Raw genomic sequence first — 14,161 nt, forward strand, 5'->3', positions numbered from 1 at the left:
TGTGAAATGCTCATGGATTGTATTGGGTGTTGGCACTGAATTCAGCTGAGGTGATGCAGAATGAGCCCTGTAGACAAAAGGGTGGAAAGTGACCAGTGACAGCCAGCTGCCTTTGGCCAGAGGCTCAGGGAGTACCAGTGGTGTGTGTGACAGGCTCTTCTCTTCTCAGGTGAGCCCTCTGCTGAGGGGACGAACACTGCCCCCAGGTCAGGGAAACATGTCCCGTCGGAAACAGACCACTCCTAACAAAGTTCACTGTGAGTATTCCGTTACACAGTATCGTGGAGTCATTGCCTTAACTGGATTGTTGTGGAGTGAGATGGGGAGGAGGGGGATGATGAAAAGGTGTAGTCTGTTGGGGAATGGTGGTTACTCATGTTTTGTCTTAGGGACTGTAAGAAGAGAAACTGAGCTCTGTGCATCAGGGGAGCTGGCTGTGTCCTGGCATGACAGGACAGGGATAGGCTTGACCAAACAACTAACACTGTAAAGGTAGGTGTGTATGTGCAGGGTCTGTGGGTGCACTTTGCATTCACACCATCAAAAGTGCAAGGTAGTGCACTAAGAAATGTGACTTTGGGGCTTTGGCCTGTTTTGGATAGCAAAAGAAGTTCTAGGTGAGGTGGTTTGTGTGTGTGGCTGAAAGCCAGGAAGTGTTGGGTTCTGATCTTTGCCCTACCACAGAGTCATCTAACTGGTCTTGGGCATGTAACTGAGGCTCAGTGTGCTTCAGTTTCCTACCAGATAACGTAAAGAAAGTCATTTGCACTTTCCTTGCAGGGAGTAGGTAGTGTCTAAGTCATGTACTGGACAGATAAATGCAGTCTATCAGATCATTCTTGAGCTGAGCTGACAGGACAGATCTCTGTTTCTCCATCATTGTCTAGACCCTGGCATTTGATAGTGACAGGGCTGAAGGTGCTGTACATCAGCACTTCGTGTGGGCAGGCTATAGCAAGGTGTTAGTGGAGCTGGGAGACGTGTGGATGTTTGGCTGCAAAGGGGAAACTGCACATGCACAGCTTCTGTCTGACGGATTGTAGCAGAGGGAAGTTGGGGGACTGAAGGTATGCCCTTGTTCATACCCAGCTCTGTGGCTGGAATTTGGTCTGAAACGAGGAAAACAAATTTCTGTTTCTGTAGACATGTGAAAGCAAGGCTGATGCGAGGGCCTTGGTATTGCTGAAGTGCCGTAGCTGTCATAGTATGAGATAGAGAACTGAATGCTGCAGCCCTAACACTGCCTCCCTTTGCTGATACTGCTGGCTTGCATGTCTCTCTCTACCTGTGCTGCCTCTTGTATAGGTACAGCAACAGGAAGCTATGCATGCTGTTCCCTGTACTAGGGGAAAACACACTGTGATACAGCCTAACACTCTGCACACTCACTGAGTGTACTGGGCAGAATTGCCTCTGTCTGGCACTTGAAAGCCCCATAGGCTGCTGGAGCTAGGCATGGGAGAGCTGACAAAGCTTTCCTTGGTGGCCAGCGTGGCTTTTGGCATCTGCACTGACTTGTGCTCTCCAATTCCTGCTTCTGGGTGCTGGGTTCAGCAGTGGCAGACTATAGCTTCGATTTGCTTGTTAGTACATCAATGACTTTGGAGCTGTCTTCCTCAGACAAACCTGGTATGTCCTGTGTTTTGTCCTATGATGCTAGTAACACATCTTGTGTCCTGATGCATTTGCTGCTGAGAGTGCTCAGATACTGCTGCTTGCTGTTCAGACTAGACTTAGATAAGGCATGCACTCAGGCTCACCTCTCCCCTGGTGTAGTCATGGTCTCTTGTGTGTGAAAACCAGGGAGTTCCACAGCTCTAAGGATGCAGGTAGAGTGTCTGTGCTGTTTAGGTGGGCTGTTTTCTGCACTCCACTGCTTGAGGGTTATGTTCTTCAGAAGCTTGTGATGTTTTACACAAAACTCTATATATTCAGCTGTGCACTGCTTTCACAGTGAACGTTCCTGGGGTTTATCTGCAGTACAAGTGATTGTATCTCCAGTTTTGGTCTCAGGGGAAGCTATCTGACAAACATGCTACTAGCAGGCATGAGGTTGAGGCTATGACATCTGGTGTGTCAGAGAGAGGAAATTCTGCGACCTGTTCACCTCCTTTACATGCAGTACATTGCTACACAACAACTATTCAACGGGAGCCATCAAGAGCTGCAAGTAGGAGCACAAGAAAATAAAGGGACCAAAAGACAGAAGAAACACGTCATTGGCAATGTCTCTACCTTGGGATGGAAAATCTTGTCTGTCTTATGATGAACACCACCAAATCATTGGGACTTCTCTGTCTATCTAGCCTGCTGTGTATCTGGAGGGCCCAGAAATGCCATGCAGTGCACTGACGAGGATAATCGAAGAGAGCATCAGCTCCAAGAACTGGGTGAGCCAGCAGAATGAGGAGTCAGGCTGAGACATAGCAGACATATTATTGAGACTTCTTCACAGGGACTGGAGTGGTTGGGAGGAGAGGAATAAATGGGACAGCAGGTATGCAGCTTTTAATGGAGTCGTCTGCAGCTGGGGTGTGATTTGGCAGGCCATGGGGCTGGGGAAGTGCTTTCTGGATTTGCATAAATACCACTGTGAATATCTAACTGGACAAGTTTGGGGGAGGACGGTGCCAACTTCTTCTTTGCATGGCCACTCCATATCATCTTCTTTCTTGGACTGACGAGGGCAAGTGACAGCTGTAGGTCTCCTCTCCATGGCTTGCTTGGTGCCACCTCTTTCCAGGGTTACTTTCCAGGCTTGGCATGGCCTTGTTTAACCTTGCTCTTGCAACAACGTTTGCTGTCCTCACTTAGCACAGAATCACTTTGGCATGCAGAGCGACTGGCTGGGAAGCTGTGTGGTTACAGGTCAAAACAGTTCTGAATGGAAGCTGATGCATAAGGAAATTCAAAATAATAAAGAAACTATGATAAAAATTGCGATTATCACCAAAAATCTCATTGTGCCTGATGGCCAGTCCTTCTACAGTTTTAACTGTAGTCATTTCCCCTTTGGCAGGGCTGCAGCACGATTGGCTCTTAATCTAATTTTGTTTTACCACATGGTTCATAAAAAACACTTGGACCTGACAAAGCAGTGACACTGGAATGTACTGGAATGTACATTGCCAATTCCACACTGAATAGAGAAATACATTGCAGTCTCGTTCTTCCTGTGGAGACACCTTAATTGGTTCAATTTGGTCTTTATTCTCTCCCAGAGTCTAAAGTATAAATGTCTAAAATCTCTAGGCAGTTCATCAGATCTCACACTCAAGCCCACCCGTTGCTGCACTGTCACCTCATCAGTTGTGGGCTGCTTTGGTGCTTGCCAAAAATCTGCTGCAGGTGTTAGCACGTGCTTCCGTTTTTTCCTCTCCCTGCTGTCCCATGAGCTGCTTTACTTTCTATTGCTTGTACCCTTTGCAAGTGGTGCTTATTTTAGGACTCTTGAGAACAGCTTTTGTTAGTTATACTCCTAGCTCTCTTTGTCTTGGTCCCAACATCCCGTTAATTGTCTTTCCTTCCCTCTCCCTCTGACATGCACACATTCTCTGCTCTTTGGTGTTCCTTGAATTCTGCCATCTCTGGTATTCCCAGTTTGAAGAGAAAGTATCTTCTAAGAAATAGCACCCAGCATTCAAAACCAAGCAGAAATGTTACTTGCATCAAAATTCTTGGTTCTTAAAGGGCTCTGTGGGCTGCTGTTGTTAACTCTTTCAATTGTGTTGTTTTTCATTTCAGTAACCACTACAGCAGTGTGGACAACCCAGAATAGCGATGGGGCAGGTGGACTAGATCCACAGTGGTGGAAAGACTTGCAGATTTCAGGTCCAGGAAAGGAACACAGAGAAGACCTACAGGAACAGGGACTTTAAATTGATGTGCAAGGAGGGAATGAAGTGGCTCATCTCTGGGAGGCCTTTCTGTTTAGGAAGGAAGACAGGGGAATGATGCAGTTTCTTTTGACCTTGCTTTATGGATTTTGGGCTGGGGGTTGTTTGTTTGTGTGTTTATTTTCCAGAACATCTGAGAGTTATCCTGCATTCATACAGTTCCAGAAGGGAAGGGCTCAGGAAAAAAATAATTTCTGGCTACCAAGTTGCTACACCGCCAGATCCTAGCAGTCATAACTGCCTGTTGCACAGTACCACAGGGTTGCCCCCCACCTCCACAACTGCTCACCTGGCATCCCAGTCATTTCCAAGATTATGGAGAGGAGAACTGGAGTGCAAAGCAGAGGCATTTGTACAATCTTTCTCTGTCCTGCATCTCCAGCTGTGTGTAAAGCAAATACAGTGACTTGTTTTGGTCAGCCTGCAGCCCTTTTGTATTTAATAAAGAAACTTCTGGAGAAGAGTCTGTGGATTCACTATTGAGCTTAAGATCCTTTACCCAATAGCCACAATCCTAAAGCTGCTCCCTGTCTTACTCCATTTCCAAACAAATGGAAGTGTATTGAAAGGGGTGGGAGTGTTAAGTGTCTGCATGTGAGCAAGTGTGGGCAGAAACAATGAAAGTATAACATTGTACCTGTCAAACATTAGAGCTCTAAAGCTTCATCGAGGTAGGACTGAGTCCATCAGTAGGTGAACAGGACACTCTTCCCTAAGTTCTTCTGGAGGCAATATTAGTTTAATACATTAAGAAATTCTGCATAAGCTGAAAACAGCTTTTTTAAAAGCTTATCCTTTCCAATCCTCTGATGGCTGTTTAGGTCCAGGCTAGTGGAGAATGCACAAGGTGTCATCTGCTAACAGCACTGGTTTGTTAACAGTTTGCATTTCTGGCTGCAAGCTGACGGTTCTCTGCCCTGCACTGAATCAATGCTGACTTGGTTCTGGTGTGCCATGTGGGAAGGCTGCTGGCAGACACAGTGGCTCTCTTGGTTGTTGTGACTGATGCCTGCGTTACTGACAGGAGTTCCCTCCTCAGTCACCTCTTGTAAAGGTCACAGCTTTTATAATCCTCCAAACTGTCTGCATAGTCTGCGTGCCTGAGCAGGAAGGAACCTGGAGGCCATTAGACCCCAGGCTGCCGCTCAGTGGAAACGCAAAGGGAAAGGTGGAAGAAAATAAACACCTCACTGCTTCCACTGGCAGCTGCAGTGGTGTTTGGGAATCCAGTTTGCTACTCTGTCACAGGTAGCATATCTCCCAGCACAGTTTTACATCTATCCTCTGTCATGCAGGTTTCCTCACTACACCACACTTTGTATTACAATACTTTTTTTTGCCTCTTGGCTCTTATCCTGGTGGTTTGTGGATATCTGCTCCTTGGAGAGGCACTGTCTGCTGCTCATACCATCTCTATCTCAGTCCCACCAATGTGGGGTTATGATCCAGACATAAAAGCAGCATTCCAGGTTACAAAAACCATTCAGTACTAGAATGGCCTAGTACTAGATGGGGGTACATATGTCACAGCAGTCATGGCAGTATCTGCTGCTTTCAGTGACAAATAGACCTGGGGTGTTCCTCAGCACCTCTTCAGCCCCCCATGGATGGTGTTCTGAAGCCTTCATTACAGAAATCTTTCTCACATTTCTGAAACAGAATGATAAATGCCTTCAAATGCTTTTGGAAACCTCCATGGGGATGTTGGGAACTAAAACTCTTCTCCCACAGTCTCGGTGAAACTTCTGAGTCTTTGAAATCTTCCATAAATTACTGCTTTTTATGGCACTGCTGGAAGTTGCGAGGTAAGCACCAGGAAGGCAGTGTGAGTATGAATATGGGGCAAAGCTGGCTGAAACTGTTCATCATATGGGAATGTACCTGTCCTAGTAACAGGACTGGTGTTCTCTCAAAGGTCAAGAATTCAATTCCCTGGTGATACTGATGTGGCCCAATGTAAATTTTCCTCTGAAGGCCAAGTTTTGACTTTTGCTTTATGTGAAAAAATGCACTGCGTCTTCCTTAGCATTTTTGCGTTTATGCTTTGAGTGGTTCTTGAGAGCTTACAAATCAGTTGATGGATTTAATCCAAAAGCTAGCCCACTGGGAACTTCAGCACCTTGAAGTTTATCCCAGTTTATCCACTGAGAGAGGTAAATCACAAGAACATCTGGAACAAAGTATTTTTTTTAATTTAATAGGAAAATTAATGGTTGCCTTTTATTGTTATTTTTGGAACCAAAAGTTCTCCTTAGCAATGATTGCTGTAAGAAGTGTTCTTTCAGAGAAGCACAAATAATTGCTTTTTTTTGATGTGTTGCCATCTCCTACTGAGCTGAGGTACTAGTGATCAGTGTCTTTCAACACAACAGACTGTAAGCTATTCTAAATAAACATCCATCTTTCTGAGTTCATTCCTTTAGCTTTCTGTTTGCAGCATATGAAGTGTTACTGAGATTTATTTTAGCCAGAGCCATCCCTGGACAAGGCAAAGTAGCAAAACAAGTTACCCACTATACAAGCAGAACACCAGCTCCAGCATAGATGCCTTCTTGAAGGGCAGCTTGTCCTCAGTCCTCCTGGGACAGAGGATGCCAAGGACAATCCCTGGTTTGAGTATCCCTGTGGAGCACAGATGAGGTGCCAGACCCTCGGGGAGGTATATTTTTGTGCAAGTTGCCTGTCAGAGCAGGGAACAGGACAATGATTTAGCAGAGCCATAGAGCACTACAGCTGAGCTGGGACACAGCCATAATCCCCGAGCAGCTACCCCCACTTAGAGCTGAGCTGTAGCTCTGCTGGCAGATAGCTTGGGAGCAGAGAAAGCCAGCTGGCTACATATGGCAGATAAATGGGATCTCACAGGGGTTTTTTTTTGTGGCTGGAGTGGCATGTAAAGAGTATGCAGAAAGCAGGCTGGTGCTGTATGTTTCCACTGGCATGACTGTTCTACACAAAGGGACTGGGCTAACATCATCAGATGCAAGCTGGTGTTGCATGGTAGGCAAGTAGAGAGGTTACTTAAGTGCATTTTGAGAAGTGACTTCAGAGGTTCTGCACAGTGCAGGTGAGAAGCCCCACACCTGTTGTGGTGGTGAAAGGAATGGAATGGCACCAGTCTGACTCTTTGTCCTTGTGGCTGCCAGGGGAGCAAGTCTTTGCAGGACTGGAGGAACAAGCCCGCCAAGCCATGATGAAGAACAACTTTTCTGGAGCTCTTGGGGACCAAAGGCCAGCCATTCATCCACTGCAAGACCCTGACTCCAGCAGCAGTGAGTTCTGCCCCTTCCAATAATGGCAAGGTAGTGAACTGGGGAGACCCTGACAAGGGGTGAGACTAAGTGATGCATGGCTTGTTGGGGGTATTCTGAGGACCTTCCTACCCATCTCGTCCTCTGGGTTAGCCCTTGGCTCCTGTGCAGGACTTTGCCAGCAAACAGCAAAAGCAGGGTTGCTCCTTAAGGGAAAGCAAACCTGGAGCCAAGGACCACCACAACACAGACTGGGCAATGACCTCACCACCAGGATGCAGTCCCAGCTTACCAGAGCAGGGTGGCAACAGCAGCAGCTCCAGCCAATGGTCTAGTGGTTGTCAAGCAAGGCAGGGTAACAGCCCAGACCCAAAGATTCTACAGCCTGAGTTTAAATGGAGCCTGTGGTCACAGAGGTTGGATAGAGAGTCCAGGTGATGCCAGCCATGACAACTAGGACCTGTGAGTGCCTTCAGGGTCCTGACACTTGGAATAACTGTTCTGTATGTTCCAGGTAGCAGTGATGAGGAAGAAACCACACAGGATGAAGTTTCTTCCCATACATCTGAAGAGGATGGCTCAATGGTGAAAGTGAAGAAAGAACTGGAGAATGCAGAACAACCTGTGGCTGAAACCCCAGTGATGAGGAAAAATGAGGCAAGTGTGTACCGGCTCTATCTTAGCCTCCCAGGGAGAGAGAAGGGTAATGTGTAACCACCTTCTCCCCCCATCATGGCTTCTTACCTTTTTCTACCTCCCACCTCCTCCAAAGAACATCTCCCAGCAGGAGGATAGGGTATGAAGGGCCCTTGGGCTGCCAGGAAGAGGAGATAGCAGGCATCAACTATCATTGTCCTGGCTGGCCAAGATGACTGTACAGAGTGTGTCCCCTTCCTTCTCTTCTGGTGCCTTTCTCTGACTGCCCCTTCCCTTCTGTTGCAGAGCAATCTTGCCTACTAGAACCATTGCACTAGCAAGAGCCTAGGTGCAAGCAGAGGCTAGGAGGCCTCTGGCTGTGCTCCTTGAGGTAGCCAGAGGTTTGCTCAGAGGCTACAATGAAGAACTTTTCAAACTGCAAGGACATGAACCAGCCCCAGCAGAACTGGGCACAGCACTTGATTTGGTCAAGGCTTGCCTGCAGGGTTGACTATATGCAAGGCCAGACAGGGTGGCTGTGTGCAGGGTCTATGTGCCTTACACCAAAGTGGCTTTTCCTCCCTGTAGGTGCCTGAGAGTTTGAATGCTGACTCTATGTTGGGGCTTTCACAGTGCCCTCTCTGCCAGCTGGAGTGTGGAAGCAGAGAGCAGCTCATTGCTCATGTATACCAGGTAAGAGAGGGTCTGAACAGTGGGAAATCTCTAGTCTGAAATCCCAAATCCAGAAACAACCCAAAGCACAGGACATCTTTGTTCTGGTCTTTGGAGTCACAGAACTAAGCTTCTAGCTAGGATGTGACTGAAGCTTACAGCAGTAAGCTGAGGGTCTCTTGGGGAAAGAATCAGCAAGGCACCAGTCTGCAAATGTGGAAAACAATACTCTATCCCTAGGCAGACTCTGCAAGCAGTTGCAGGTTGAGTCCAAGCAGTTCCTTGAGATTAAACATGAAAGCAATTTTTACATCATTCAGTGAGATAAGAAGCCTTCCTCTTAATCACTCAGTTCTTTATTTTGTACAGCGGTGAAGTGTTCTCATTCCAAGAGGCTCACCCGGATGGTTTGCTGTATCTGCTGAGCTTGCCTTGGACTGGGATGGTTTGCTGTATCTGCTGAGCTTGCCTTGGACTGGGCAGGGAGCTGGGCAGTTTGTAACTAACAACACAGTGGTTGTTTTACAGCACACAGCAGCTGTGGTGAGTGCCAAGAGCTACATGTGTCCTGTGTGTGGCAGAGCCCTGAGCTCACCGGGATCCCTTGGGCGACATCTCCTGATCCACTCAGAGGACCAGCTGTCAAACTGTGCAGTGTGTGGAGCACGCTTCACCAGCCATGCCACATTCAACAGGTCAGGGTCACCCTGGCTGGTGAGTGGGCCTAGGTACCCACATGAAAGATGAGGTTGAGTTGCCTTAAATGACACAGAAGGCATGGCTCTGGACCTGCTAAGGCCTGTGGGAGAGTTGTAAACACCCCCCATGAGATTCTCTTGAACCCTTTCTGCTTGCAGCTCTGCATCACCTGTGAAGATCTCCATGAGCTGTGCTGTTAAAAGAGCATTCCTTAGCACTGCAGAGAGATGGTACAGTGCAGAGAGCACTGGGGTCTCCAGTCACTGGAGAATAATCGGATGGTTCCCTTGCCCAGGAATCTCTTTAGAGTACTGCCCAGATGGGTTCAACATTTCCAGAGCAGGACTACAGGCAGAAATTGTGTCCTGCCTGGTGGAAGATCATCCAGTGACTGGTGTAATAGGGCTGAAAGAAGAAATCAAAAAATGATTATGAGGAGCAGCTTGCTGGGTAATTCCTGCTCTTTGCTCTTCCAACCCTGATACTGCTCTGGGCTATACTGATTCCTACTCCCAGATACTTCATTCCAGATACTTCATTTCAGATACTCAGACGTGTGTGAGCAGGAACGGTTAGCAGAGGCCTCTGTCATGAGCTGTAGTAGGGGCACTGTTCATTGCAGCCTCCTGGGTAGTCTGAGATGGGGACTCTGCTGTCCCACCAGGTCTCTGACTCTGCTCTCTCTTCTTTTCAGTGAGAAGCTGCCAGAGGTGCTCAGTGCAGATCGCCTGCCAGCACCACAGAGCGAGGGCTCCTCCAGTGTTGAGGGGAAAGACATTACCTTCCACCCGCCCGTGTACCCTGCGGGCATCCTCCTAGTGTGCAACAACTGTGCTGCGTATCGTAAGCTGCTGGAGGCACAGGCGCCTGGCATGCGAAAGTGGGCGCTGCGCCGGCAGAACGAGCCCTTGGAGGTGCGGCTGCAGCGCCTAGAGCGGGAACGCACAGCCAAGAAGAGCCGGCGCGACAATGAGACCCCTGAGGAGCGGGAAGTTCGGCGCATGCGGGATCGAGAAGCCAAGCGCCTGCAGCGCATGCAGGAGACAGACGAGCAGCGGGCGCGGCGCCTGCAGAGAGACCGTGAGGCCATGAGGCTGAAACGCGCGAACGAGACCCCGGAGAAGCGACAGGCACGGCTCATCCGGGAGCGAGAGGCCAAGAGGCTCAAGCGTCGCCTGGAGAAAATGGACATGATGCTCCGGGCACAGTTTGGCCAGGACCCCTCTGCCATGGCTGCCTTGGCAGCTGAAATGAACTTTTTCCAGCTGCCAGTGAGCAATGTGGAACTGGAGAGCCAGCTGCTGGGCAAAATGACTTTTGAGGAGCAGAGCAACACCACGCTGCATTAAGCTGCAGCCAAGGACTGTGCTACCACTGCTGCACCTGCCGTGGATACACTAGCAGGATTTGGCACTCAGGAGGCTGCTGTGGGTTAACTCTCCCTGACAGATGGTTCTGGTTTTCTCCTGAACATGGCAGGAGAACGGAGCTGTCTGCCACAGCAGGCCTGGTGGGAGCAGATTCTGAGGATGCAGTCTGCTCTAGGGGCCAAGTTACAGCCTGTGAGCAGGGGAAAATAAATTAATGTTCACGTTTATTTAGTGCCTTTCTTTACCTTTTGTGCTTTGTTCTGTTCTTGGACCCTTCCCCCTAAAGGGGTTTGGGCTGCTGCAATTCTGCTGTAGGTGAAAGCATACCTTACTAACAAGGAATCTTGTTTACTGCAGCTTGAATTAGAGAGCTGAGGACAACTCTGCCAGGACTAAATCCCTTAAAGTTTGTGCCCATAAAGAGGAAGCAAAGGAGGATGTCACATCCCTGGAAATGGCTCTGCACACTCTTTCTCTTAACACTATCATTATGTAATCATTTGTAGTAGCATTCACGGTAAAGCTAAGAGTAAACAGAGTTCCTGTTCTCAGATACCTGATATAAACACTAACAGACTGACTGAAGTAAGTCAACAAGCAAACAAAAAGTTTCCTGCTTTACTCATTAGTTAATGTTCACTTAAAGAGCATTTCAGGTTTGCAAGTGAAGAAGCTGATTGAATGGTAAACAGTAAGTCAGTAGGTCAGTTCAGTAACACTGTGTGGATTCGCTTTCCCCTTTATTCAGCAGTGGTGAGGCCACACCTGAAGTGCTGTGTCCAGTTCTGGGCTCCTCAGTACAACAGAGACATGAACATACTGGAGAGGGTCCAGCAAAGGGCCAGCAAGATCATTGGGAAAGGCTGAGAGAGCTGGAACTGCTCAGCCCAGAAAAGGCTTGAGGGAGGAGGAGACGATCTTACCATCTTATCAATCTGTATAAATATCTGAGGGGAGTGTAAAGAAGATGCAGACAGCCTGTTTTCAGTGTTGCCCAGTGACAGGACAAGAGACAGTGGGCACAAAGGGAGACACAGGAGGATCCTTCTGGAATGTCAGGAAAAACTTTACACTGTGTGGGTGATAGAGCACTGACATAGGTTACCCAGGGAAGTTATGGAGTCTCTCAATTTGGTGATATTCAAAAGCTGCCTGGACATAGCGCTGGGCCAATGGCTATAGGTGGTCCTGCTTCATCAGGGAGGGCTTGGACCAGATGACCTACATGAGGCCCTTTCCCACCTCAACTGTTCTGTGAGTCCATGACCTAACAGTAACCTGAGCTTGTTCAACTATTCCATGTAGCCAAATGCAACACTGCTCATCTGGGACTACAGATCCTCTGTGAGCAGCAGTGACTTTCAGTGGTCACTGCAAACAACACTGGAGGGTGAAATGGGGACCATTAGTAACCAGAACCACACAGGTAGAATAGAAAGTTGCTTTTGCTCCCACTCATCAGCAAAACCAATGAGAAGAACATGGAAGAGGAGTCAGCTAGGGAAGAGCCATGGAAAGCTACAAGAAGTCTGAAAAACCTGCCAGAGGGTAAGGAATTAGGAGCCTTTAGTCTGGTAAAGTCAATGTTGAGGGGGGAATTTCCAAGCCACCACACTGATTCAAGAGGTAGCCAAGACAAAAGGTCATCTTAGTCTGTGCCCATATGAAAAGGTTCCCACTGTTAATAGAAATCATTATGAAACTATGCCACTATGGAAATTAAACCTAGGCATATTTAAACTGGGAAAGGCAAAACACGAGCAGAGAGGGACTCACGGCAGGCAAAGGGGTGGTACACTCTCCATTATTTGGTTTCTTTAAGAATGACCATCTAAAAATGCATGCTGTAGCTTTGTGGTTTCCAAAGGTCAGCCCACCAAACACCGGTGTGCCATGCATCTGTGTCTTGTAGGCTGAACACCCCAGCTGCTTTCACAGCATTTCCAGTTGAGGTCTGCAGCACGGTTACAGGGTGGTCTGGATACACTGGGAACTGCTGTCTTCTCTCCAATGGCTGCTTCTCTGCATTAAGTCAGAAACAGTGACCATAAGACTCCTACTTGAGATCAGAAAAGTTAAAACAAGAAGCAAAACCTTTTGTCCAGGCTACTTAGAAACCTGCTTTTCCCCTCTTTTCTCAGATCAAAAAACTTTTGATTGAAGTCCCCAAAAGCCCCAGTTAATGCTTCAAAGGGCATCATGTTGCATTCTTTTTCACAGTTAACAAACTAACCTCAGTTCCACTCCTGTGGAAGCTTGCTACAAAAAGCATTTAATCTTCTCAACACTAATTTTCTTCACCTACCACTGTACCAACACCTTGTTTCCTCACCTTATGGAAGCTGTTTCAACACATTATTCATCACATATTGCTGACATCCAGAAGCCACCCTTTCCTCTCTCTCATTGGGAAATGGCACCAGATCTGGCAAGGATGTATTCACCCTATGTTCCCTGGATCTTTGAACTGATCTCTCACTTTTATTCTTACCTCTATTCTTTTTCATATTCGGACCAACAGAGTTTGCTGTTCTGTTTGGCCAGCAGAGATGTAGCTTCACTGTTTAATCTGCAGCTGAAACTTTCCCTGCAGTTTCACTGGCACCTGATCATCATTCCCAGGAATTCAAGAAAGACTATATAAAAGCAAAAGTATTTGAGGATGGAATTATGGCTTATAATCCACTTGTCAGCCTTTACCTTGCCCTTACCATGAGTTTCCTGATCACTATGTAAGACCAGAGAAGCCACATACTAATGATCACTGATGCTACAGACGACCAAGAAGTCTCAAACACCAAAGGAAAAGCTATTGGTTTATATATATATATATATATATAGATAGATAGATATATACTGTGTTTACAGAGTCAACAAGTTAAATGCAATATTCATAAGAGCATTAACAATAAAAATACAATCTGTGTGTAGCCAAGTACAGACTTAAAATGGTAAAACAGGAAAAAGGATCTCACCAAAAGTACAAATATACAGTACAAATTGATTTATTTAAAACAGTTACAAAAAAGCACAACAAAATAGAGATTATCCTTAGAATTATTAATGCTTTGTTAAAGATCAGGTAGGAGGAAGGGCAGGAACAAGGTTGGAGGGGAGCACCTGACTAGTTCTAAGGCTTTAGATACAATGCAGTTGGTTACATGTTAATACAGCCATTACATAACTGGGATTATAGTTGAGGGATCAGCACTTATCTACAAAGACCTCCTTGCCTTGGGGCAGCCCATGTTCCCCAGTGCCACATGCCTGTTTCTCTGCTTTGCATGGGCAGACCCTCCTCTGGAGCTAAGGTGCCAGGAAAGCAGAAAACAACTAGAATGGGGGGAAGGGAGGGGGGGGTGTTTGTGGGGTGAGTGGCAGCAGCCTTGAAGGACCTTTAGGGGCAAGTCTTGTCCTCCACAGACATATGTGGACCATGGAAGGGCCTTGACCATCAGCATTTTAAGCCATACATGGAACATGTCCTGGGCCAAACTGTGTACAGAATGTGCATTCATAGCCATCTGAGAAGCTTCTGCAAAGTTTCAGGCCCTAGGACAGTCTGAAAGACAAAGAGCAGTTGTGGGTAACACTAGGGAAAGGCACATGAACTGCTGCGGGCAGGAACTAGCATCTG

At 47.3% G+C, this 14,161-nt stretch overlaps 1 protein-coding gene across 4 annotated transcripts; it reads left to right on the top strand.

Moving 5' to 3' along the window:
- The first annotated feature begins 167 nt into the window (after positions 1–167).
- On the top strand, positions 168–10,788 carry ZNF821 (zinc finger protein 821). Of its 4 annotated transcripts, none has more exons than XM_054389910.1 (6): positions 168–257; positions 7,043–7,172; positions 7,666–7,810; positions 8,381–8,476; positions 8,984–9,150; positions 9,849–10,788. In XM_054389910.1, exons 1-6 carry the CDS (start codon positions 218–220, stop codon positions 10,501–10,503), a joined length of 1,233 nt encoding a protein of 410 aa, XP_054245885.1. In that variant the 5' UTR covers positions 168–217; the 3' UTR covers positions 10,504–10,788. The 4 variants fall into 4 exon arrangements, with proteins under 4 accessions (XP_054245885.1, XP_054245884.1, XP_054245887.1 ...); XM_054389909.1 differs by having other exon boundaries at positions 7,666–7,804; positions 8,372–8,476; XM_054389912.1 differs by lacking the exon at positions 7,043–7,172 and having other exon boundaries at positions 168–261.
- Positions 10,789–14,161: the final 3,373 nt, after the last annotated feature.

Source organism: Indicator indicator, chromosome 19 (genome assembly GCF_027791375.1).
Source record: "Indicator indicator isolate 239-I01 chromosome 19, UM_Iind_1.1, whole genome shotgun sequence".
In the NCBI taxonomy this organism is placed as follows: Eukaryota; Metazoa; Chordata; class Aves; order Piciformes; family Indicatoridae; genus Indicator; species Indicator indicator.